This window comes from Argentina silus (assembly GCF_951799395.1).
Source record: "Argentina silus genome assembly, chromosome: 19".
Classification (NCBI taxonomy): domain Eukaryota; kingdom Metazoa; phylum Chordata; class Actinopteri; order Argentiniformes; family Argentinidae; genus Argentina; species Argentina silus.
In genome coordinates, this window is record NC_139673.1 from 1,519,705 (window position 1) to 1,547,404 (window position 27,700).

The 27,700-nt window shown below is 46.8% G+C and overlaps 1 protein-coding gene across 1 annotated transcript in view; it reads right to left on the reverse strand.

Annotated features, from left to right (window-relative positions):
* The window catches only part of gpc5a (glypican 5a), a 113,988-nt gene that overhangs the window by 17,050 nt on the left and 69,238 nt on the right, over positions 1 to 27,700 (reverse strand). The window contains exon 7 of the mRNA XM_083691606.1: positions 13,293 to 13,455. Coding sequence (XP_083547732.1) covers positions 13,293 to 13,455 — 163 coding nt within the window. The remainder of the gene's footprint in view (positions 1 to 13,292; positions 13,456 to 27,700) is intronic.

Below are 27,700 nucleotides of genomic sequence, written 5' to 3' on the forward strand. Positions count from 1 at the left end.
CCAAGTTCTAATCTCGTGGATAAAACGAGAGTCTTCTCAGCGCAACCTAATCTCTGTCTGGCTGGCGGTGATAGACCCTCCCCCGTCCTGTCATGTTCTGATAGGCTCGTTCAGGACCGGCCTGATTGACGCACTGCAGTGTAGCCGTAGAGATAACGATAACAACTCAAGCCGCCCTTCCTGCTTCATAAAGATATACTCTGGTCACGGCCGCGAGAGATATGAGAGATATGGAACATACAGCAGAGCAGCACACAGTGGCATATACACTTATATATGGTGTCCCATATATAAACTCACTGATAGGCACACAGTATCGACTGTACCGTACCTCCATATGCGATGTGTCATACTGCAGTGGACTGAAGGAAGCAAAGTGTTGTGTAGGTGTACTGTTCGTGCAATGCCGATCATCTATAGGAGTCATAAAGACATACACTGCATATTAATAATATAATAATATATGCCATTTAGCTCACGCTTTTATCCACAGGGACTTACATTACAGTGAGTGCATACATTTTTCAGTATATATGAAGTATATATATATATTCAGTATATGGTCCCAGTGGGAATCGAACCCACAATCTAAGCATTGTCAGCGCCATGCTCTACCAACCGAGCCACAGAGGACCACAGAGGACTGTATGAAGACCTCATTCACTCAAGTAAACTGACAAAGACTGAAATAGACCAAAAAGTGATGGGAATCAATGAAATCCTTGACATCGCACGGCTGCAAAGCAACGGAACATTCCAGGAAGGCCTCGCCATCAGACGAGGGCCTCCCAGATCACCTCTGGCGATAAGATGACGTCTGCTTTCCGATTCCCTAGCGGGCGTCAGTGCCACTAGGACGGGTGAAGAGGGGATAATGGATGGTTTTATTGGTCAAGCCTGGACCACCCATTAACACTGTTGGGCCGGTCAATGTGGGAATAGCACACCGGAATTGTTGCCAGCAATCAATGCCAGACTAATGTGCAAGAAGAAGAGGAGTAAGTCGAATGTCAGTTTTCCAGCTAATCAATGACTATTCATTTTCAGCAACCACATTTCCACAGATAGGACACTTAATATCGGCCGACTGGATAATTACCAGCTCCAATTAAGCTTATGTGACAGCGAGGGGATGGATGGAGACCGTGGCCTCATAGGTGCTAATGGAGATGAGAGCCAGGCGCTGATCGACGTTTTTTGGAGATGGATCTGAATGTCTGCAAACTGTTGGTCGCCGGCTCGACCTGCTGCCGCTAGATAATCCTCTTGCCTTTCATCAGCCGCCATCGACGCTGATAACGGATACCCTCTCTGAGAGGCACATTAGTCAACTGGAGCTGGGGATGGGGATGGGGATGGGGATGGGGGTGGGGATGGGGATGGGGATGGGGGTGGGGATGGGGATGGGGATGGGGATGGGGATGGGGATGGGGATGGGGGTGGGGATGGGGATGGGGATGGGGGTGGGGATGGGGATGTGGATGGGGATGGGGACGGGTTGCATGCTAAGCAAGCGCATGGAAACAGAGAGACTTCCACTGTCCGTGGTGTTAAGAGGGAGATACCAACACTCTCTCTGTCTCTCTCTCTCTCTCTCTCTCTTTCTCTCTTTACCTTTCTCTCTCTCTCTGTCTCTTTACCTCTCTCTCTCTCTCTTTACCTTTCTGTCTCCCTCTCTCTTTACCTTTCTGTCTCTCTCTCTCTTTACCTTTCTCTCTCTCTTTTTCTCTCTCTCTCCCTGTCTCTTTACCCCCCCTTTCTCTCTCTCTCTCTCTCTCTGCCTCTTTCCCTTTCTATTTCTCTCTCTCTCTCTCTCTCTCTCTCTCTTAATTCTCTCTCTATGTTTTAATTCGTATGTGTCAGGATTGAGTATCCAAACCACGTGTTGGCATTCAGTAGAGTCACTGGAGTGTTGGCTTTGTTGCTGTGTGTGTTTAACCCAGGGGAGGGGTGAGAGAGCAGCGCTTGGTTACCAGCCAAACCTGGCAGAGATTTTACTGTTTCAAAACGGAGCTCAAAGTCACAACAGCTACTTGGCTGAATAGCGACCGTGTCGGGTGTTTAATATTCCCCTGCAATACCGAGAGAGAAGGAGAGAGAGAGAGAGAGAGAGAGAGGGAGAGAGAGCGGCCTAAACAGAACACAGCACAAGCCAATGGCATTTGTTTTAAAACAATCCCGACTTCCTCCTTGCTTGTTTCTGCTTTGCAATGGAACCCGTCTTCCAAAAACAAAGCAGTCCCATTGTCTCTATTCAAACATGTTGTTGGAAGCTAATCAAATAGCAGTCACAGTCCTTGTGATCATTCCTCGCTCTCCGGTTTAACAAACACAAAAGAGAGAAAAGAGAAGAACCCGTTCTCAAGTCTAATCCTGTGGTGTCATTGTTGCCAGAGAAAGCCTTTTCTAACAAGCATCCCTGCATTAGGCGAGCATGTCGTCAACAGCTTTCTGAAACATTGCTCTCAACAGATCAGCTTCACACGCTCTCTCGTGCTTATTCCTCCAGTATCACGGTCCCTTGCCAGACAAAAGGACACATAATGGAATCTCATATTGCTGATCACATGTTAGTTGAAAAGCCGGGGTCTGGGGAAATAAATAATGAAAACAAAAATGTCAGAGCTGCTTTGCCCCGTTTAATTCAGAAGAAATAAGAGGGAGATAATGCAATGTTTCAACTGTCTGGCTTTATTGAGCTTGACACTGAATGCAATTTCTCAAAGCTCATTGCAGCCTCATCTGTGACTGCTTTACTTGGCCAGAGACTGTTATTCTGCACCAATCTAGGAAATATGTAATGGAATCTATTTTAAGCAAATAAAACCTTGGGTCAATGAGGCATACAAGCGCTTGGATTTCTGCACAGCCATTTTGCATTAGGACCTGAGTGATGTGTTTGTGTGCTGGCAAGAAAGTATGAAGTAATTTCCCTCCCGCAACCATACGAGCATAAAATCAGACCTGTTACCTTAAGTATTTGCCAAAGTCAGCATGTTTCAACAATAAACAAGATTCTAATGACTTTTGACTATGACACTGTATTGTTTCGAACCCGTGCTGAACAATCCGCTTCGGTCACACGACATTAGTCTCTCTTGTTTGATGGTGCAATTACATGTGAGTACGTGTTTGTCATCCCCTTGGCTAAGGCCCAGGGGCTTAAACCATTAGCTTTGGTAAAGCTGACACTATTTGTGGCTTTTCACTGCATACTGCATCGAAACACACAGGCTGTTTATTTTATTGGACGTTGGTTTTTTTGTTGCTTGCCTTGGCAGGGCTGAACAAATGCAATACTATTTCTTCTGTAATGTAACTCCTTGGGAAAATAAACATCTGTTATCGCTAAATGTTTTATGTCTTTCTCTCCATTGTTAGGGCGCTGCCTGCAGAAACTTAACTGAAAACGAATATAGAAAAACCTACAGCAGGAACCGCAAACTTCTCCCCTGAGTTCTAAAAGTTCAATTTTGGCAGGTAGGACTTTTAATGGACAATTCCTCATGACCATATATATATATTTATATATTTATATATAATATGTCACGGCCATAAAGTGAAATTGTCAATTCTTAGCCAGTGACGGCGTAGCCAAACTTGTTATTGTGCACCTCCTACACCAGCAGGGTTCTAGGACCCTCGAGACAGACGCAACACACCGTTTCAATGTAGGAATTGTTAAGCTGCTAGCTGTCTCCTTTAAGGGCTTGTTTGGTAACATATGGTTTTGTTCTTGGGTCAATTCAAACAGCCTCACTAAGGCATGCACAGTGACTAAGTGATTTCCTGTGGGTTTAACACCATCAGCAGGTCTCCAGGTCTCTCCCATGGTTAGATTTCAATCTAACACTTTTTGTATTGGCTATTCTACAGAGAAGCCAGTATATAGACTATAGTAGGTATATAGTGTATATACATACATCCTACTGTATATAGCTGTATATATTGTTGTGTTTGTGTTCCTGGCATGGCTGTGCATCTTCCAGGTGACATGTATTGATGGTGTGTTTCGTAGGGATCAGATAATTTAAACAAAGCTGTGAATATCCACACAGGAGCAGAATAAACCCAGATTGATTGTGTGTGCTGAAACCCATTTGTTTTCCCGGTGAGAAATATACCCTCTATACACAATTCCCTTCATTTGTTTGTAAATTAAAACATCATTGGGTTACCCTCAGGGCCCTGATAGGTAATACTGTGCATTCAGAAGGTTTCATGGAGTTGAACGCCGGGTTATCGACATGTGTTTCAACCCTTTTTTTGTATCTGCTTCTGGTCTTTCGAGTCAGACAAAGTTTTCGGCCTGAAAGTTGAACTGTGTTGTTTCTGTGTCTGGAGTCAGAAGACATCAGCACTGAAGAAGTAATTAGGTGAGCAGTCAGGACGGCTGCTGGTTCTTCCACCTCAGCTCCTAACAGCTTTTTTCTGCTGGCATGGAATTGGATCAGTCCTTCCATGCCAGTCGGAAAGAGTGAGAGACAGAGAGAGAGAGAGAGAGAGTGAGAGACAGAGAGAGAGAAAGAGAGAGAGACAGAGAGGGAGAGTGGGGGGGTCATGCTATTTGGTTATGCAGTGTGAATTCATGCATTTTTTACATTTCATTATGTGTTCCTTTGCAGAGATAGGAGCAGCACAGCCGTGGTGAAGACAGCTTCTTAGAGGCCACTAGAGTAGGGATGTGGAGGCTGCCATGGACAACTTCTTAGAGGCCACTAGAGTAAGGATGGTGGAGGCTACCATGGTGAAGACAGCTTCTTAGAGGCCGCTAGAGTAGGGATGGTGGAGGCTACCATGGTGAAGACAGCTTCTTAGAGGCCACTAGAGTAGGGATGGTGGAGGCTACCATGGTGAAGACAGCTTCTTAGAGGCCGCTAGAGTAAAAAAGCTTCTATTCACAGTTGACAGCTACATCCTGTCAGGAGGACATTACCCTGTTTGTTCCTTTGCTTATTGACAGACCTCCGTGGTGAAGACATGTCAGACACCCTCTCTACACACTCAGACAAGTGGACATGATATTCCACAGAGTTCACACAAGGGTGTTTTTGAGTACCCCGTGTTTTGTGAACACACACACACACACACACACACACACACACACACACACACACACACACACAGACAGACAGACAGACAGACACACACACACACACACACACACACACACACACACACACACACACACACACGCGCGCCATTATATAACCCTCTGTGTTGCAATGGGGAAAAAAAGCTTATCTAAATCCATGTTCCTCTGAAATCCTTGTGATGGTTATTCCTCACACTCATTCTCAGAGAGAGAAGAGAAATCTGAAAGCATATTGTCTGTCTTTATCCAGCTGAGCCAAACAGTTGCTTCGCAGAGAGGCGAAGACACTCTACTACACAACCCCAATTACTCTGTATTCATGCAACACAACGGGTCCAACCCGGGGATGACAGAGCGTCAGATTACAGCTGGTGCTATTACCGCCACCCTGCTTTCTAAACCCGCCTCCTCATCTGATCCCGGGCAGGGAGACACAACCTAAACCAAAATACACTGTGAAGAAAAACTATCACCAATCAAATTCGGATTCCCCACCCACAGAATATCGCTCGCTGCTGAGAGGATCCGGTAGTCTCCGACCGCGCCGATGCCAGTGCCTCTCACTCAGCCGCCGGAGGGAGTGTGTGTGTGTGTGTGTGTGTGTGCGCGGTGTGGGTGGATGTGTGAAAGAATGAGTGACAGTCCTAATGCTTACATGCAACTCCAGTCCTATGTGTCACTCTGAGGGAGTTAGAGAGTCTGGGCCCGGGAGACAGGGGGGCGAGCTGATTTGTCCAAACATAACAACTCTGTGTGTATAACACCATCCGACCCCAGACCTCGAAAAAGACTGGGCACGGGATGATGACCTGTGGTATACAAGGTGATGAGGGGGCCGCCATTTGAGAGTGTGTGTGTGTGTGTGTGTGTGTGTGTGTGTGTGTGTGTGTGTGTGTGTGTATGACTGGAGGTTATTTGAGAATGTTTGAGGGCATCTCACACTGCTGTGAGAGCAAATCACTGTGACCTGGCTGCTGCACCGCTGTAGAAGGTCAGAGGTCACGAGGTGAGAAGCTGGGAAAATGTCCCACACTGTAAACAGCCAGTGTCCAGCAGGAGAGGCGAGCAGGAGAGGCCAGCAGGAGAGGCCAGCAGGAGAGGCCAGCAGGAGAGGCCAGCAGGAGAGGTGAGCTCAGCGTAACACATGAAACGGAGCGGCGAATGGCACCAAACACAAAGTGTGAACACAAACTGATTCTGAGATTCTCGTATACTGTAGACTTCATATTTCTTCTTTAAAAAAGAAGAATGTGGTGTGATGTAGCTTGTTATCAGACAGCGAAGTGAAGTATGTTGCTTCACAGGAGGCCTTGGCAGTATTCTCTGTGAAGAGATGCTGCAATTGATGGGCAATTCTTTATCCCTGAAGAGATACAGCATGAGGGAGAATGTTCCTCCTCTAAGGGTCCTCAGCTCCTTTATGCAGGCAGGAAAGCGTACGGAGAGATACGACACATCGGCCTAATAAGACGCATCATGAATAAACAAGAATATAACGCGAGGCGCGTTACGTAATCAGTCACGGGGAAGTGAGTCGTTCAAATCTCGGGGATTACGCAACAGCAAACAATGACTGTGATTTAAGCCTAATTAGTATGCTAAATCCAACCCTGACAGTTCGCACTACAATGTACAAGGAAGTATGATTATACCCATAATTGCTTATAAGAAGAGATTGCCGGGTGACAGGAGAGAGAGAGAGAGAGAGAGAGACAGAGGGAAACAGAGAGAGACAGAGAGAGAGAGAGAGAGAGAGAGAGAGAGAGAGAGAGAGAGAGAGAGAGAGAGATCTTTAATGCTGTTTGCTTGTTGACTGGCTCTAAGAGGTTTTAGCAATTCTGGAAATGCCAAATAAAGCAGCTATTTTAATACTCCACAAAATGAACAGTACGTTTACGGAGGGGAACAATAACTTAAAGAGCCTCTTACAAGAGCCTGTGTTTGTACAGCACAGCCACAGAGATCATAATAAATCCTTGAGTGGATGGCGTCATACAGAGGATTACCAAAATGGCCGCCCTGTGCGTGTGCATCCAGTATGGCCTACTTCAGTGCCGTACATGTCCATGTTCTCGTGGGTTTGTGCCTCTTTGAGCACCGCATCCAAAACAAGGTTATCAGCCACCACCAAACTGACCTTGCAGACAGAGGACACAGGAAGTCTAATGCAGGACAGAGCTGCAATTTGTTTGGCTCTCTGCATTCCCACCAGTTGAGTGGTGCTAGCCTATTAACGCTGAAGGTGAACGGGGGCCTCTTATAGAGTCTAGGGGGCTCCTTGTTCCTGTTGGCTGGGCAGTCTGGATTTTCTCTGGTTCACTAGCCTTGGCAGCAGTAGTCATGTTTGTTTGTGTGTGTGTGTGTGTTTGTGTTTGTGTGTGTGTGTGTGTTTGTGTGTGTGTGTGTTTGTGTGTGTGTGTGTGTGTGCGTGTGTGTGTGTGCGTGTGTGTGTGTGTGTGTGTGTGAGCAGAGCAGAGTGCTTTTCGAAGTAGACGTAGCATTTTCTGCCTGAATGGCGAGGCGGGGAGGGGAGGGGAGGGAGAAGGACAGAGCAGGCGAAGAACAGGGTGATGGGAGAACGGCGTCAAGTTTTGCCCACTCCGTCGATGCACATCCAAGGACAACCTTGGAGACGTGAAAAAAGACGGACAAAGTTGCAAAGGACAATGGGAGGAAATGAACAAAAAGTGACTTTCCTCAGAAGAGTTGCCGTAGAGACTCACAGGGCAAACAATGACTGACTCCACACTGACGAAATCAGAGCCGCAACAATCAAGGTCAATATTAATACATTCCCTCACGAAAATATGTTTAAAGATGTTTAAACCACAATAAACAACGAACATGAATCCTGAAGCAGTATTATACACAGCAATTATGCCCACAAATTAAAACATACAACATTTTCAGGCATTTCAATGTCATAATACATCCTCTCAGGTGAGAAGGGATGTCCTGTTGTGACCACCATAGATTGAGGGGACTGTTTAACAGGGCAATAAGCGTTGGTTCTTAATGGGACCTTGACTTGAGCAGCTCTGCTTGTCTACAGAGCAGCCTCTCGGCAGAGGGGCTGAGGTATTGCTGACACGGGGCTGATTACGGTCACGGTGTGCAGGATGATGTGTGCTTGGCCTTTTCATGGTTCATTAACAGCGTGAGGCGTCCTGCTGCATGGACGCTGGCGCGGCAGCTCATTAAGGCAGCCATGAGGACAGGTGGGATGAGAGGGACTAAGTGAGGAATTGCGAAACGTGCCTTCAGTAGATAATGACCAGTAAATGTGGCAGAAAAATGCTGAAGTTTACAAATACTTGGGAGAAACAAAGGAAAATGCTCATTGTTCCTAGGGAGCCAATACAAAATCTCTATCTACTCGGTGTGCAGCAGTTAATCAAACGATGTGGGGTTGACGGGGTGAATTACAGTAGGCAAGGTGAATTCCAGCAATTGTTTAAGAGATAAAATTCACCGGAATAGTACAGCAGCAGTAACTCAAACCAAACAGGTTTTTCCTGCTTCCTGCTAACCAATGAATAAAACATGTGTTTCACCAATCACTAATGCCCTTCCTCAAGTCTAATTGCCTAGTTTACCTTGACAAGGAAATGATTTGAAATCCAAGCCGAGGCCTCTTCCAAGGTACACTAAGAGCAATATACTGTATACCCACAGGTCTAATAAGGACAAAAATCTCCCTCTGACCTGGCCACACGCTAGATTGAATCGGATCTGATCTGATTTCATTTGACACGAATCACCGACTCCAATCTACCTCCTCAGATGGAGGCAAAGAGGCAGAGAGATGTTTCCTGTTGATCTGTGGAATCAGAACGGCTAAGAGGTTCTCCGTTTGTTTGTGACAGACCCTCAGGAATGACAGGAGCAATGGCATTTAGGATGAGTCAGTCAGAGAGAGCAGACTGGCTGGTTAGGTAAAAAAGCTCTGTGAACGTACAGGGAAACCTGGCACAGTCTGGTAGTGAGACGAAGGGAAAGAGCGTGTCTCCTGGTTCACGTTGATGGTTTAAACCCTCGCAAATTAATCATTGTGAAATGGGACGTTATTGTTGAACAGGTAGCTCGTACTAGCTAGAAACCGGCTGTTGATTGGCTACATGGGCTGTCAGTCAACCACCAACAATACCCGCCTCGTCAGTCCTGAAGCAGTCTGAGCAGAGGAAGGTATATAAGTTAATTAAAGCAAATTGAATAAACTTTACTTTGAAAGTGAACATTGAAACGTGAGTTTGTGCTACATTGTTGTTACTCTGACATAAGTCAACAAAAAGTAAATAAATAAACAAACAAAAAAGTCAGACTTTAAATGTGAACAGTCATTGTACTTTACTCACCCCCATCACTGCTGCTCTTATATTACTGAACAGGTTCAGAGAAACACGTCTGATTGGCTAAAACTGCGTTCCAAGCCATGCATTAATCTCTGACAATCACACAGAAGGGATATGATTATTATTATTATTATTTATTTTATTACATAATGAAAACAATCATTGTGATTGGCCTAGAGGCGTCTGAAGCCATGTTTTTATAACGATGATGTCACGGTTGAATCAGCGTTTATTACATTCCCTCGCCACCGTAGATCTGTAACATCATTTGATGTGAGGGAGACGTTGGACAGGTTCTTTTGTTTTAAACGCCACCAGGTTGCCTTGGTTACACCTCCTCTTTCTCCCGCCTCTTTCTTCCTCACAAGAGAATGCAGCTGGCTAACTAGGTAGATGCATGGGAAGTAGCGACAATATTAATACAGTATCCCAACGTTGGCATATTGAACTTGCCATTTTAATTACAGAAGAGACACATTATAGTACTCGAACTGGTGGGATCTGCACATCAGATTTGGGATTCAAGCAGCAACATTGTGAACTCCTGAGGAAATAGGACTACCGGGCTGCTGGAGACATTTCCCCAAAGGGGACAAGTGTCTTTGGTTCACTAACCGTGTTAAACCTTTAGCTTTCCCCAGACATGCCTCTGACAGGCTAGCGCTAGCAGCTAGCTTTACCTTCAAAGACTGAGGCTTGGCTTTGATATTCTAATTAATGCTGCCTAATTGCCCCCCGATTTTAATCTCTGTATTGCAGACTCAGGGGAGGGTGGGGGGTGGGGGAGAGTCAGCAGAGGTGGCCTGATGTAATAACACAGTGTTGGGGCAAGGGGGGAGGCCGAAGGGGGGGGGGAGGCTATTGGGGAGGCCAATGGGGAGGCCGAAGGGGGGGGGGAGGCCAATGGGGAGGCCAATGGGGAGGCCGAGGGGGAAGAATCACCAGAGGTGGCCTTGTGTTATAACACAGTGTAATGAGGATGAAGATGCATCTGATAATCAGAGTCTGATATTACATGGACCATTAGAGTGGTATCAAACATCCTCAATGATGCACATGGATGGATGGATGGATGGATGGATGGATGGATGGATGGATGGATGGATGGATGGATGGATGGATGGATGGAAGGGTGGATGGATGGATGGATGGATGGATGGATGGATGGAAGGATGGATGGATGGATGGATGGATGGAAGGATGGATGGATGGATGGATGGAAGGGTGGATGGATGGATGGATGGATGGATGGATGGAAGGATGGGTGAATAGCGTAGTCACCCCCACTGCAATCCCTCATCCCTCATTTAGAACAACCCGTACTCCACTTGCATCGTAAGTCAAACCGCTCATCCCCATTGCTGTGCAATTACAAAGCGTTCATGTACAGATGGAGACAGAGGATCCATAACCATGCTGGGGGCGGTTGGGGTCGACGGTGTGAAACACCTCCAGCCTTCATTATCCGCTGGCCTGTGATGAAGAACCAGGGAATCATATCATGTAATCAGCGCCTCCTGAGACACACTATTAATTAATAAGAGCATCTCGCTAAAGGGGGCCTCCTCCATTTCCTCTCACTCTGCTTCCTTGCAGGAAATCGATTTGTGTCTCTCCTGCTGCCAATGTGTCTACTGGACGGACGCCTCTGTACTGTATAACCCACAGCGTGGAGGCAGCAGTCGCTGTGTCTGCTGCTGAACAACGCAGGAGCAGGTGACACCTTCAAAGGCTTGGATCACGTTTCCTGTCCTCTCCCCCTTCCTGGGTCTGGACGTGTCAGAGTTTCAGACAGCAGCAGCTTTTGTATACAGTGTTTACAGACTATATCTAATATAATATCGAGAAGAGACGTCTTTACAACGAGGTCCTAGTCATAAAAAAGGCACGTGCTGTAATTCAATTACTATTATTAAAATTAATCCTTTGAACGTGGTTCGATTCGCAGCGAAGGGTTGGTTGCGTCTGATTCCCTTATGTAGACGTCAAATCTTAACCATGAAAATGTGACATAATCTAATCTATGCAAATAGTTAATCTATGCTTCTCTCATACAGTATCATATCACAGTCGCATCTGAAAAGGGGTTCGGAGGATTATGGTAAAAAGAGATTAGATGTGGGATGTTTAACATCAAAAACAAAAATAATCCTGCTTTCTCTGAATGAATGTCTTTGGCGGTGGTGCGTCCTCACATATGGCTGGGTGACTTGCCCTGTTATTTGTTGGTGTTGGAGACAGTGTTGGTGTTGGTGTTGGAGACAGTACTACACAGTACAGGAGTGGGTTCTAGACGCCATGACACCCGCCGCTCTCAGACAGACGTCCTGACATATGTTGAGAGGCTGAGCGGTGACAGGGAAGACAGGGAAGGAGGCCAGTGGCTGGCGCGCGACAGAGCGTGTGATGACAGACCGTCAGGGAGGGAGGGAGGGAGGGAGGGAGGGAGGGAAGGAAGGAGGGAGGGAGGGAGGGAGAGAAGGAGGGAGGGAGGGAAGGAGGAAAGGAGGGAGGGAGGGAGGAAAGGAGGGAAGGAGGGAAGGAGAGAAGGAGGGAAGGAAGGAGGAAAGGAGGGAGGGAAGGAGAGAAGGAGGGAGGGAGGGTGATAGATGTTGGAGCTGCCCAGAGGCTCACTGGTGAAATATGGATCTGTTCCTGGAGGCTGAGGAGATCTGAGGCCGACTGACAGACAGGCAAGCGGAGGGGGAAGCATTTCACTGTGACACCACGGAGCATTTGAATGACCCACGCTGTCACTGCCCCCATCCACCAGGGCGGCGGGAGAGGATGATTAATCAGCTAGTTATGTTTGATTGGAGACAGGGACGGAGGGGAGGGGGGAAGGGTGATGGGGAGGGGATGGGGAGGGGGAAGGCAGAGGGAGACAAGGGGGAGACAGAGGGAGGACCAGGGAAGGGGGGGAGATGGGTGAGGTGGGGGGAGATGGAGGGAGACAGAGGGAGGACCAGGGAAGAGGGGGGAGATGGGTGAGGTGGGGAGAGATGGAGGGAGACAGAGGGAGGACCAGGGAAGAGGGGGGGAGATGGGTGAGGTGGGGGGAGATGGAGGGAGACAGAGGGAGGACCAGGGAAGAGGGGGGGAGATGGGTGAGGTGGGGGGAGATGGAGGGAGACAGAGCGAGGACCGGGGAAGAGGGGGGGAGACGGGTGAGTTGGTGGGAGGTGGAGGGAGAAAAGGTGAGGAAAGCTCCATAACTGTGAGTCATCATGGGTCACAGATCCCTCCCCCTCAGGGGAACAGCCATTAACAGGATTGGAGGGTTCATGTCGCCATGGCAGCCATCGCCTTTTATGATTATTATAGGCTGTTGGGATTAATTATCATAATTATGTGATGCTCTATTGGGCAATGAGGATCATCATTTTCTCAGGATTGACATTTCTGATGTACTGTGAACATCCAGTCACTGGCTCCTGCCATTATCTTGAACAATTATTATCTCCTGTCATAATTTGGTAACATAATTGGTATTTCCAACTTCCAACTTTTGGGTGATGATTATCATTTGAAAAGGTCATCTCTACGGCCAAAGGTACCAAGTCCTAACGAGCCTATTTAAGTCACTGCTGCTGCTTCTACCCATGACTACCGCTGTTCACAGCAGGAAGTACAATTGGATAATGTCAGAGTGCTATCTACTGTACGTCTGACCTGAGGGTGTATTAGTAACCCAATTGAGATGGTAAACTCAAGTTCAAATACCCCCACCTACCCGCGCTGGCGAATTGCTCGGGGGAGCAGAAAATCCCACACTCCAAACAGTTACGATAGAAAACAAAAAAAAAGGAAAATAAGACATTTGTTTGTTTGTTAAGAGGACTTACGTTTGGACACTCTCAGGACCTTCCTCCTCCCCTCGCCGTTCCCCGACCCTCCACACCCGTCCTCGTCATCACAGTCCCCGCTGTACCGCCCCTCGCCATCGCCACTTCCTGTCTCGATCTGGTCCAGCGTCCCGTACTTGGGGATGGACTTCCCCTGCAGCAGCTGGAGAGGAGACACAAGCAGCGCCCAGCGTTACGACCTGGACTCAATAAAACCCGTGACACAACACTTCCACGTGCGCTGCTCAAGCTGCTCTCCATTGAGTTTGCCTTTGACAACGGAACAAAGTAAGTAGGCCAAGCTGAAGCAAGCGCACTTGAAATCCTTTCAAGTATTTGACCTGAGGTCTGCCTCCAACTCAGCATCGGAGAAATCAAAGAACAACAAAAACACATCAAGCAATGCTGCATTACAGTTCTATTGTAAGATGTCACATGGTAATAAACTGTGTTATTACAGTACGGACGGGTACAGATGTTATGGTAATAAACTGTGTTATTACACGGTAATAAACTGTGTTATTACAGTATGGATGGGTACAGATGTTAGGAATGCAGCGAGTAATAACTCTCTACATACTGTAAGACACGAGGCTCGTCCTGAGTGAGTCATGGAAGCGCATTTCTATCCTCCTGCAGGACCCGAGGGATACCAGGTGGTCATCTGACTCTCACTGATGTATACAGCATATTCCTATGCAGCAGAACCCTTAATCAAAGACTCTGTGAACTCTGTCCCTATCTGCGGGGATACACTCCTTAATTGGCTCATTTAAATGCATGGCGAAGCCAGTCAGACTGGGCGAGAGCTTTGTGTTGATCAGGCAGGTAGGTACTACTGCATCTGGACTGGGGGGCCTGTAGTCCTTGCCTATGCTAATCAGTTACCGCCGTGGTTCAGGATGGGAGGATTAAGTGGCAGGGCTAATGCAAAAGCCAGGCCGTGGGGGACGTCAGAGGGTGACATATAGGTTTGGCAATCATGGGCTTGGAGGGGTTCACTCATTCTCAACAGTGACAGGTAAGTGTGTGTGTGTGTGTGTGTGTGTGTGTGTGTGTGTGTGTGTGTGTGTGTGTGTGTGTGTGTGTGTGTGTGTCTGTCTGTGTGCGTGTGCGTGTGCGGGTGCGTGTGCGTGTGTGTGTGTGTGTGTAGCCAACCACAGGAAAACGTTGAATGACAACAAAAGACAGATCTGAACACGGACGCACCACCGTTGAGCCACATACTATATTGATTATTTTAACGTGTAATGTTTAATGTTATTTTAATGTATTTTAAAACAGCTGTAATCGTGTGCTGTTTGCCAGCAGATGTAGATATAGTGTGTAAATAGGCCAGATGGAGTAGTGGTAGTGGTAGTAGTGGTAGTAGTAGATGGAGTAGGGGTAGTAGTAGATGGAGTAGGGGTAGTAGTAGATGGAGTAGTGGTAGTAGTGGTAGTAGTAGATGGAGTAGGGGTAGTAGTAGATGGAGTAGGGGTAGTAGGGGTAGTAGGGGTAGTAGTAGATGGAGTAGGGGTAGTAGTGGTAGTAGTAGTGGTAGTAGGGGTAGTAGTAGATGGAGTAGTGGTAGTAGTGGTAGTAGTAGATGGAGTAGGGGTAGTAGTAGTGGTAGTAGGGGTAGTAGTAGATGGAGTAGGGGTAGTAGTAGATGGAGTAGTGGTAGTAGTGGTAGTAGTAGATGGAGTAGGGGTAGTAGTAGTGGTAGTAGGGGTAGTAGTAGATGGAGTAGGGGTAGTAGTAGATGGAGTAGTGGTAGTAGTAGATGGAGTAGTAGATGGAGTAGGGGTAGTAGTGGTAGTAGTAGATGGAGTAGTGGTAGTAGTAGATGGAGTAGGGGTAGTAGTGGTAGTAGGGGTAGTAGTAGATGGAGTAGTGGTAGTAGTAGATGGAGTAGGGGTAGTAGTAGATGGAGTAGTGGTAGTAGTAGTGGTAGTAGTGGTAGTAGTAGATGGAGTAGTGGTAGTAGTAGATGGAGTAGTGGTAGTAGTAGATGGAGTAGTAGATGGAGTAGGGGTAGTAGTGGTAGTAGGGGTAGTAGTAGATGGAGTAGTGGTAGTAGTAGGGGTAGTAGTGGTAGTAGTGGTAGTAGTAGATGGAGTAGGGGTAGTAGTAGATGGAGTAGTAGATGGAGTAGGGGTAGTAGTGGTAGTAGGGGTAGTAGTAGATGGAGTAGTGGTAGTAGTAGATGGAGTAGTGGTAGTAGTAGATGGAGTAGTAGATGGAGTAGGGGTAGTAGTGGTAGTAGGGGTAGTAGTAGATGGAGTAGTGGTAGTAGTAGGGGTAGTAGTGGTAGTAGTGGTAGTAGTAGATGGAGTAGGGGTAGTAGTAGATGGAGTAGGGGTAGTAGTAGTGGTAGTAGTGGTAGTAGTGGTAGTAGTAGATGGAGTAGGGGTAGTAGTGGTAGTAGGGGTAGTAGTAGATGGAGTAGTGGTAGTAGATGGAGTAGGGGTAGTAGTGGTAGTAGGGGTAGTAGTAGATGGAGTAGGGGTAGTAGTGGTAGTAGTGGTAGTAGTAGATGGAGTAGGGGTAGTAGTAGATGGAGTAGTGGTAGTAGTAGATGGAGTAGGGGTAGTAGTAGATGGAGTAGTGGTAGTAGTAGATGGAGTAGTGGTAGTAGTAGATGGAGTAGGGGTAGTAGTAGATGGAGTAGTGGTAGTAGTGGTAGTAGTGGTAGTAGTAGATGGAGTAGTAGATGGAGTAGTGGTAGTAGTGGTAGTAGTGGTAGTAGTAGATGGAGTAGGGGTAGTAGTAGATGGAGTAGTGGTAGTAGTAGATGGAGTAGGGGTAGTAGTAGATGGAGTAGTGGTAGTAGTAGATGGAGTAGTAGATGGAGTAGTGGTAGTAGTGGTAGTAGTGGTAGTAGTAGATGGAGTAGGGGTAGTAGTAGATGGAGTAGTGGTAGTAGTAGATGGAGTAGTGGTAGTAGGGGTAGTAGTAGATGGAGTAGGGGTAGTAGTAGATGGAGTAGGGGTAGTAGTAGATGGAGTAGGGGTAGTAGTAGATGGAGTAGGGGTAGTAGTAGATGGAGTAGTAGATGGAGTAGGGGTAGTAGTAGATGGAGTAGTGGTAGTAGGGGTAGTAGTAGATGGAGTAGGGGTAGTAGTAGATGGAGTAGGGGTAGTAGTAGATGGAGTAGGGGTAGTAGTGGTAGTAGGGGTAGTAGTAGATGGAGTAGGGGTAGTAGTAGATGGAGTAGTGGTAGTAGTAGATGGAGTAGTGGTAGTAGTAGATGGAGTAGTGGTAGTAGTAGATGGAGTAGGGGTAGTAGTAGATGGAGTAGTGGTAGTAGTGGTAGTAGGGGTAGTAGTAGATGGAGTAGTAGATGGAGTAGGGGTAGTAGTGGTAGTAGTGGTAGTAGTAGATGGAGTAGGGGTAGTAGTGGTAGTAGGGGTAGTAGTAGATGGAGTAGTGGTAGTAGATGGAGTAGGGGTAGTAGTAGATGGAGTAGTGGTAGTAGATGGAGTAGGGGTAGTAGTAGATGGAGTAGGGGTAGTAGTAGATGGAGTAGTGGTAGTAGATGGAGTAGGGGTAGTAGTAGATGGAGTAGGGGTAGTAGTAGATGGAGTAGTGGTAGTAGTGGTAGTAGGGGTAGTAGTAGATGGAGTAGGGGTAGTAGTAGATGGAGTAGTGGTAGTAGTGGTAGTAGTAGATGGAGTAGTGGTAGTAGGGGTAGTAGTAGATGGAGTAGTGGTAGTAGTGGTAGTAGGGGTAGTAGTAGATGGAGTAGGGGTAGTAGTAGATGGAGTAGTGGTAGTAGTGGTAGTAGGGGTAGTAGTAGATGGAGTAGGGGTAGTAGTAGATGGAGTAGTGGTAGTAGTAGATGGAGTAGTGGTAGTAGTAGATGGAGTAGTGGTAGTAGTAGATGGAGTAGGGGTAGTAGTAGATGGAGTAGTGGTAGTAGTAGATGGAGTAGTGGTAGTAGTAGATGGAGTAGGGGTAGTAGTAGTGGTAGTAGTGGTAGTAGTAGATGGAGTAGGGGTAGTAGTAGATGGAGTAGTGGTAGTAGTGGTAGTAGTGGTAGTAGTAGATGGAGTAGTAGATGGAGTAGTGGTAGTAGTGGTAGTAGTGGTAGTAGTGGTAGTAGGGGTAGTAGTAGATGGAGTAGTGGTAGTAGTAGATGGAGTAGTAGATGGAGTAGTGGTAGTAGTGGTAGTAGTGGTAGTAGTAGATGGAGTAGGGGTAGTAGTAGATGGAGTAGTGGTAGTAGTGGTAGTAGTAGATGGAGTAGGGGTAGTAGTAGATGGAGTAGTGGTAGTAGTAGATGGAGTAGTGGTAGTAGTAGGGGTAGTAGTGGTAGTAGTGGTAGTAGTAGATGGAGTAGGGGTAGTAGTAGTAGGGGTAGTAGTAGTGGTAGTAGTAGATGGAGTAGTGGTAGTAGGGGTAGTAGTAGATGGAGTAGGGGTAGTAGTAGATGGAGTAGTGGTAGTAGTAGATGGAGTAGTGGTAGTAGTAGATGGAGTAGTGGTAGTAGTAGATGGAGTAGGGGTAGTAGTAGATGGAGTAGGGGTAGTAGTAGATGGAGTAGTGGTAGTAGTGGTAGTAGTAGATGGAGTAGTGGTAGTAGTAGATGGAGTAGTGGTAGTAGTAGATGGAGTAGTAGATGGAGTAGGGGTAGTAGTGGTAGTAGGGGTAGTAGTAGATGGAGTAGGGGTAGTAGTGGTAGTAGGGGTAGTAGTAGATGGAGTAGGGGTAGTAGTAGATGGAGTAGGGGTAGTAGTAGATGGAGTAGTGGTAGTAGTGGTAGTAGATGGAGTAGTGGTAGTAGGGGTAGTAGTAGATGGAGTAGGGGTAGTAGTAGATGGAGTAGGGGTAGTAGTAGATGGAGTAGGGGTAGTAGTAGATGGAGTAGTGGTAGTAGTGGTAGTAGATGGAGTAGGGGTAGTAGTAGATGGAGTAGGGGTAGTAGTAGATGGAGTAGTGGTAGTAGGGGTAGTAGTAGATGGAGTAGTGGTAGTAGTGGTAGTAGGGGTAGTAGTAGATGGAGTAGGGGTAGTAGTAGATGGAGTAGGGGTAGTAGTAGATGGAGTAGGGGTAGTAGTAGATGGAGTAGTGGTAGTAGTAGATGGAGTAGGGGTAGTAGTAGATGGAGTAGGGGTAGTAGTAGATGGAGTAGTGAAATGAATGTCCTTCTTGGTCGTGTCTGACTCCTTATCATCTAGTTATAAACATGAGTATAAAGAGGAAATGCCAGCTACAGTTTAAGTTCTTTGCTTTCAGTGCTTTGGGAGACAGCTTTGAAGAGACTCAAATGGAGAGATAAGAATGAACTGGAATAAGATGAGCACATCCTGTAGATCTGGCATTAATAAGGAGATAGCATGAATGCGTATATACTGTATGTTAAAATGCTATTTCAAAACACAAGCCTTGACTGAGTGCAATTATCCATCAAGTACACATCAGTGTCCAACGGAACAACTGTACTGTCCAAACATCACCTCAGCCAGTGTCCTTAAGAACAGTTGAAACGTCAAAACCACTAGATTATTTCTCTCTGAAGACGAGATAAGACTCTCGCTAGATAATCTTCCCATACTACGGTACACGGACAGAGCCTCTCGAAAAAGCAGTTTCCTCTTCAAAAAACGGAATACCATCGCCCTCGGAGGACCCAGCTGCATAGCAGGAGGAGATGCGATATCCTGCCCCTGATCCCTATTATCGCAGCGAAGCTGAGTTTGCTGGCACCTGATTTGATTTATAATTGCGTTTAATGGACCGAGGGACAAGGTTCTGTTTCTCTCAGCAGTGATTCTCTCAGACACAGAAAACATGTGTGGGAGATGTGCAGTGTGGGTAGGAAGACTCCTAGCTTTGCACACAGAGAGAGACACAGCTGAACAAACAGGGGTAAGACAGCCCAGTAAGCTGCTGTTTTGTCTTCGCTAAGCATTAGCATAACAGTTTCTTTTTCCACATAAACAACAGCTAAAGGTTCTTATGACATGCTAATCGTGTGCATTTCCTTCTGGCTTTTTCCGATTTAAATCAGCCTGCCTGACTCAAAAGATCAAAATGATTTAACATTTCACAGAAAACATCCCATCGGCCGTTAATCAAACTCAGCCGGCCCTGTGGCGATTCTGCGTTGATAATTAGTGCTTTGTGTTTAAACCGAGGAAACACAGCTCCTGTGATCGACTTCCAGACTGTCAATCAGCCTCCTAATCTTCTCTTTTACTCATCAGGTGAGGGGGAAACTAATGGGTTTTTGTTTGATGGTATCAGGCATCTGGGCCGCTCTATCAAACGCCTTCGATGGGTTGGAGACGGTTGATTTATGGCGCCTCCTCCTGACAGAGCTATTATCCGGTGTTGTGTAAATGAAATAGGGCTTTCGTCTGAATGCAGACGGTCTTATAGGCTCACGACAGGTGCGCTGAGATGTTCTACATGTTGTGCATGCTGCTTCTGTTTGAGATTTACTCGCCGTCGAAGGAAAGAAAACTTCCCAAATGCAAGGGCGGAGACAGAGTGGGATAGGGTGTGGGCATGGAAATCAATCATTGCAGGTTGTCAATTTTTCACACTGCATTCTCAGAGGTGCGTTTGATTTAGACAGCAGGGTGTCCTGGGTGGACACTTGACAATTAAGGTCCGAGTCTGGTGGCTGATGTGTTTTGACTATACTGAATCAATGGGAATGTGGCTCACCATTATACCAGGGGAGGCTGGTGGAGGTAGAAATCTGAGGACAGGCTCATTTGTAATGCATGGAACAGAATGAGCAAATACCATTCCTCATTCAGGGCCATGCATAACAATGAGCCCGTCCTCTGATTTCTACCTCCACCAGCCTCCCCTGCATTGCACATGTAAACCCCACAAGGATCGTGTGCTATGGAAGGTCCACAAAGTCTTGGAAGATAGATTAAATTCCTTGAATATTTGTATAATAAGGCAATAAGTGGACACAGCCATGAGAAAATAGATTCTAATCTTAAAGCAAAATCCTCAATATCCTTTTTTAACACAAACATTCACAGAAAAATGTCCTTTTTTAAAAAGTACAAAAATAAACACGAGATTGTGATCTTTTAAGCGGCCCTCTTCACTCCGCAGGAATGAAGTCATCTAACAACATCTCTGGCCTGACACACACACACACACACACACACACACACACACACACACACACACACACTCTGACTAGGGTCTTTATGTGGTTTCAAAATGTTGCGAACGTCAGAATGATTCATGAACCCATTAAGCGAAAACAATATAAGCACCAGGCAAGAGTGCTGGTCAAGCAAACTGGAATGTAGAGAATGTGATTCCAAACTGGAATGTAGAGAATGTGATTCCAAACTGGAATGTAGAGAATGTGATTCCAAAGGTGAAACAGTGCAGCTTGTTCTTCTTCTTCTTCTTCATGTCAGTACAATATTGTTGTTTACCAACTGGTAGCTTTGCCAAGGGCAGTGAAACACGTAACAGATGGTGATGGCCTCCACCACCGTATCAACAGAGGTAAATCACTTCCATATCAACCCCTGAAGAGGTGTAGAGACAGGATGCTGATCTGCAGAGACAGGATGTAGAGGGATGTAGAGGTCTCTAGATACAGGAAGACATAGAGGTGGTCCAACTCCACCACCCTCCTTCCCCCACCCACCCACCCACCCACCCACCCACCCCCCCACCCACCCCCCAGAGCCCAGAGAGCTCCCTGCTCTATCATAACCAAAGCCAGTCGTCCCATGATCCTGTGCTGCTTATCTGGGTTTCCTCAGGGCTCTGTGCTGCGCTGCGGCCCAGGGTGGAGAGGAGAGGAGGGGAGGGGAGGGGAGGGGAGAGAGGGGAGAGGAGAGGAGGGGAGGGGAGGGGAGGGGAGGGGGGAGGAGGGGGGAGAGAAGAGGGGAGGGGAGGGGGGGGGAGAGGAGAGGAGAGCTGAGGTGAGCGGAGGAGTGGAGAGGAGAGGAGAGGGGAGGAGAGGGGAGGAGAGGGTAGAATTATAAAGGAGAGGTGAGGAGAGGGGAGGGGAGAGGAGAGGAGAGCTGAGGTGAGGAGAGGAAAGGAGGGGAGAATAGGAGAGGAGAGGTGAAGTGAGGAGAGGAAAGGAGGGGAGAATAGGAGAGGAGAGGTGAAGTGAGGAGAGGAAAGGAGAGTGATTAGAGGAACAGACGGAGCTCAGGGGAGATGAGACTGGGAGACCAAGCCTGACCTCTAACACTTCAACTATGTGAGTATGGAAGTCGTGTTCTGGGTTCTTCAGGGTTCTTCAGGGTTGGAGGGGGTTGGAGGCAGTACTCAACAGCTAATGAAAATGATTGCTGCCTGGAGGAGGAGATTCCTCAAGACTAGGGTGTCTGCGTCTGGCCTCTTGACCTGGGGTGGAGGTGGAGCGGTGGTGTTATTACAGACACACACACACACACACACACACACACACAGACACACACACACACACACACACACACACACACACACACACACACACACACACACACACACCCTCTAACCCCACTATATTACTGCTGCTGGAAGAGCAGCCTGACCTGTCATTCACAAGAGATGTGATTGGATAGTAAGTCAAGGGTTAAAAAACTAGGCCATAAAATAACAGTTGGAATTAAAAACACATTGTGCTTCAGAAATCTGTGATGCGTTATTGGGGACCATAAATAAACCCTCTGACCACAACATGTCTTTCAAACTGACGGCTCAATGTCACGGTAGAGTAGGTCCTTCATGTCGCCATTATTCACACATAACGTTCACCCTGGTCCTGCTGTGCTTAGTCACACCTCCTAACCATGCAACGCAGAGCAGATTAGCCAGCCTGTTGGATTGAATGGACAGAGCGATGGGAGAATGCGCTCGCAATTTCATTGGATGTAACATCCCCAAAACCCTCCCCTCACATGCCTGTGGAACAGCTGCTTGTTGTTGTGGATGTGTGCCTACCACTGCCGTTGTGCCCTTGAGCAAGGTACTTAACCCCTAACTGCTCCAGGGGTGCCGAATATGGCTGACCCTGTGCCCAGAGCCCAGAGCTCTGTTCTCCCTGGGGTGTGCACGTGTGTTGTCTCTGGGGGGGGGGGACAGTCTTTTTCTTCTTCTTCTTCTACTACTTCTTCTGTGTCTCGTCCTTTCAGAGTCAGAATCAGAATTCTTTTATTTGGCCAAGTATATTTGCACATACAGGAAATTGACTTGGTGAGGTTGGTGCATGGGACATGAAAAACAATAGTTTACAAAATAGCAAAATATTAACAAAATAGCAACAACAAATGTACAAATGTAGTTTCAATGGCGAGATGGCGCCTCCTGTGGCTGCCCCGGTGTGTTGCTGCACTTCTTTGTTTGTTTTTAGTCTTTAATTTAGTCTTTCCGACACGGTAGGACTATTTTGCATCGAGTTGTTGTCTCTGCTAGTGTGCAACATTGAAGAAAATGGAAGAAAACCATGAAGAACACCTGTGGCCAATGTGTCTGTCATGGACTAAAGGCCTCTATCTACCAGGAAAGACATAAGTCATAATCATATTACGGTCCCCATCAGTCTGTCTGAGGCGTGACGCTCCATGTGTCATCAAACAATGGGGATTAAATCAAAAATGCCAACCGAGGTGATCGTAAAGCCTTCGACTCACAACACTCAGGCTAGGCTGACATTTTCAAATAGCGCGGGCCAATGTCTCGAAGGTGTTCTGAATCAGGTTGAGAAGCGTAAACACATGCTGCTGGAAGCCCGAACCCATTCTGAATGCAAAAGTGTGACATGTGTTGAATGTGTGCTGTTCGCTCTGGGCTGTTCTGTGTCAAACAATTTCGGAATATATATCTGGAAATAAATCATAAGCCCCTGCCACTGTATTCTGCCAGGGAGACGTTTCTGTGACACAGAACCCTTCATTAAGGCCGTACTGTATGGAGCCCATATGGCTATAAACTGTCACTTATCTCCTGTTCACAGCCATTGCACGAAACAAAAGCGTTATATAAATCACCTGTTAATGTGTAGCCGTTTTTTGCAAGGCTCACCCAATATTTGCAGAGACGGTGTTTATTTTAATGCGATGCTGTAAAAAATAAAAGGTGGCAGGTAATCCAGAATGACTTGATCTCTTTTTTTAGCTCAAATGCCTTTCCTGAGGAGACAATGGCAAAACAAGGAAACAGGCCAAGTTCTGTCAGCACCAAGCCGAAGTCTCTACAAACTTTTCTTTTGATCATTAATCTCATCTCTTTCAAGACCCGCTGTTATCAAAGGACTTTATTAAATAAAAGGAATCACAGAGGAGAGTGTTTCCTCTGATGTTACGTAACTGTATCATTTCATATCATCTTCATACTTTCTGAGAATGACACCTGAATGGCAGGATAAAGAGAGGCGAATTTAGTTTTTTTTACGATTTCAAAGAGATACAAGGCCATGAATAGAAAACGATTACTGCAGGTCAAGTCCACAAGGTCACAAAGTTATGACACTCGGAAAGAAAAATCATCTCAAACTTGAATTAACCTGAATTCACATGGAGACCCTTGGTTCAATTACCAACGAATGTTGGTAGCCGCTGTATTTCACATGCTTTCTACATTTACATTTATGGCATTTAGCAGACGCCTTTATCCAAAGCGACTTACGTAAGTGAGTCATCTATCCATCAGTCATCATAAGATAAAGTAATCAATGCTCAGACCAGGGGCCATAAGCAGTCACAATGCTAGAAGAATTATTATTATTATTTATTTATTTATTTTATTAACAGGAGAGAAACTTGTACAGGGGGGTAGTGGGGGTGAAGAGGTCTCTAGGGTTAGGGTTAGTACAGGGGGGTAGTGGGGGTGAAGAGGTCTCTAGGGTTAGGGTTAGTACAGGGGGGTAGTGGGGGTGAAGAGGCCTTCTGGAGGGACTGTTAAGATGTTTTCTCTCACGTCTGATGTTTGTGAGAGTTTTGTGGCCACTTTCGCTGTTCTCGCACATCGTCATCAGATGGCAGAGAACATTTATCACACGCTGTTTGGAAGCTGTCTGACCTTTTTTTTCCACCCTGAGCTAAATGAGTCTGTCAAGCGTCTGGCTGCCTTGGACCTCTGTAAACACAGCCACTCTCTGTTTACACAGCCCTGAGAAACATGGAATCTCACATTTACTGACGAACTAAACACAAGGCGTACGACGCAGCCCGTACTGTACTGGAGGTCTTTCTGTCAAGACGGCCTGCTGCCCCCTTTCACACGACTGAACCGGACTGAGCTGAGCTGAGCCACACCGGGCTAGTCTGCTTACACATCCACAGGTTAGTTAGTTAGTTAGTTAGTTAGTTAGTTAGTTTCTGTAAGCATGCTGGAGAGCACAATGTTGAAAGAGAATATTCTGACCTGCACAGTAAGGTTTGGGTTGGCACTGTAGCGTGTAAAGACCCTGTGAGAACCAGCCGTTCCTGCATTGAGACTTCTGCCATCTTAACTTGGGGCGGAGTGGTACAGTAGGAACTCTGGGCAGAGTTCCAGGAAGTGGGTGGACTCTTAAGGACACACACAGGGGTAGTGCCATACCATAGCACAGTGGTGACAGGCTGTTTACAGAGGCCTAGAGGGAAATAACCGTGGGCATATTCAGACGATTGTCTGAATCACACAGACTGGATAGAGATGACACAGCTGTCTACCCCACTTGAAAGAGAAACGTGTGCTTTCTATGAACTCAATTACCATCTGCAGTAGGAGGAGCTGAGAGCTCAGCTTTGGAATTTGCGTTGATCTAGGGCCCTGATCATTCTATTGGGTTTTTATTTTCTCTATTATTATGTAAAGTTACTGCATAATTAAGTTAAAAGGGTCTGTTCCATTGTAAGGCACATGAAGTCAAACGTGTTGCCATGGATTTAAACATAGAGCTGTGCAGAGACCAGAAACATGGTGTTCTGATAACTTTGTTAACGAATCAATTCAAAGCTTAGTTTGTCAACTCCAGCACTACACTTTTGGACCATTTACCTAGCAGCATACACGTTCAATCAAATGTGTAGGTTTGAAGGGACAATTACAGTAATGGAAGTCAAATTAGAGCATTAGAGTATTTGTCAGAGCTGATGCATATTTCACACAAACTCATCGCCACCTACACACACACACACACACACACACACACACACACACACACACACACACACACAGTGGTACACAGGTGGTGTGCTGTAACATTGATGGACTGGCCACAGCTGCCTAAGCATCAAGCATCATTCAGCTTCTGTGGGCTGGCTGTGCCTCCTCATCAGTGTTCCGTCTCTGGGGAGAGAAAGGTCATATTGACTGTCTGAGTCACCTCCATGACCACAACCCCATCACACATCTGACACGGGGGGGGGGGGGGGGGAGAGAGAGAGAGAGAGAGAGAGAGAGAGAGCAGGTCATGCTACATTTGAGAGAGAGAGAGAGAGAAAGAGGTGAGAGAGAGAGAGGTGAGAGAGAGACAGGGAGAGAGAGAGGGAGAGAGAGCAGGTCATGCTACATTTGAGAGAGAGAGAGAGAGAGAGAGGGAGGGAGAAAACACTCAATAACACACCCTAAAATACACAGTCACAACACAGACTGTAAACAGCACTCTGGTCTTCTCTGTGATTGGTTGCTGTCACAGTGAGGGCTCGGAGTTAGAATGCAGCTCCAGCCGCCAGTGAATACTTCCTCGATCGTTTCCTCTGCTGATGAGAGGTTGGGGACCTGTTGATGCTGGGGCTTGCCGGTTGTTTTCAAACTTAATGCCTGGTTTCCTGGCAGGTCTGCGTCTCGTTGATTACAGTCAATAAAATGGATTATGAATGACTGGAGCAGAGCAGAGCGGAGCGGAGCCGCTCAGAGCCTGGAGAGAGTCGTTCTACACCTCACCACCTGCCCCGCTGACTCACTCACTCACTCTATCACTCTCTCTCCTTCTCTCTCTCCTTCTCTCTCTCTCTCTCTCCTTCTCGCTCTCTCTCTCTCTCTCTCTCTCTCTCTCTCTCCTTCTCTCTCCTTCTCCCTCTCTCTGAACATTTCAATAAACAGCAGCAGAACATCGTTCACTCTGGTCATTCTTCAATTGAATGCACACTCTGTTGCTGTTGTTTTAAATTGGTTCTGGTCACGTGTGTCTGTAACACAGGCAGGAAATCAAAAGAGACGTTTCGGGTCTACGGCTCCCTTCACACAAGGGTCCCTACACTAACCCTTTACTGGATCAGCCTCTTAGCGGTGAGTGTGAGTCCAGGCTAGAGAGAGAGAGAGAGAGAGAAAGAGATAGAGAGAGAGAGAGAGAGAGTGAGAGAGAGAGAGAGAGAGAGAGAGAGAGAGAGAAATCGAGAGGGTAACTGGGAGAGTACTTGAAACTTGATGTTTGGTGCTTTGTTCACGCCCCCGTGTAGCTAGATTCCAAAGAGAGGCACCGTCATATCAAACAGAAAGATACAGACAGGAAAGGAGAGAATATTCTGAGGAGTTGGGCCCCTTCTACTCTCCTAGCGCTGAGCCTCTCCTGAGTGGGACTCCTGGCTGGCTTTAGATAAGGCCTCTCCTCTGGAGCTTCAACCCCAGTCTCAGAAAGAGCTTCACTGCACTTCCCCAGCTGCCCCTCACACTCCCTGGAGCACAGGGCTGTCTGGGTACCGGCTTCACACACCACAGGACGGCAGCGCCACAGACGTAGAACAGGTAGAGAGGACAAGGAAATTGAATGGACGGAAAGGAAGATCTAAAACCCTAAAACCCACATGATGTTTCACAGGCGACCCAGGATGGTGGCATAAGGATGCCTTAACATTACCCCTTCCTTTTACCACTGAAATGAATACATTACAATGTAAAATGGCAGCTTTCCTCTCTGTTTTGTAAACCACTGAGGTAGAACAGGTAGAGAGGACAGCAGTTCTGAAATTTGTGGCGGCGTCACAGAACTTACCCGGTAGAGACGCCGGTCTACATATCACGGCTTGGCTTGGCTTGGAGCAATAAAAACCCTCTCTCTTCTTCTCTCATTTTAAATTGGAATTGCTCTCAGCAGGGGTAGGTGAGTTCAACAGGCACAACAAATAGAAGCTGGACATATTCTCAATGTTAATCCCTTTGAACTAGGAGAAGAGGGCTGGGGGGGCGGGGCGGGGGGGGGTCGACATGAATAATTCACAAACAAAACTGCCGTCCCACCACACGTCAATGACTGGTAAATAATTCAACCCACGGCTGCGGGGCGAAAGGCCTGATTGCAACTGATTTTGATTGAGAGACACGGAGCAGAACCTGCTTACGGATTCCTCCACCGATTTACCGCTAAGGCATCTGGGAGACGACAAAATAATTCATAGGATGGACCCCGCTGATGAGAGCGATGATGAAATCTGGAGTGTGTACTTTCAGATAGCACGATGAATTTATCAATACTTAGCTGTTTTGTTTTGGCTGTGATCACAGCTTTGAATAGTAAT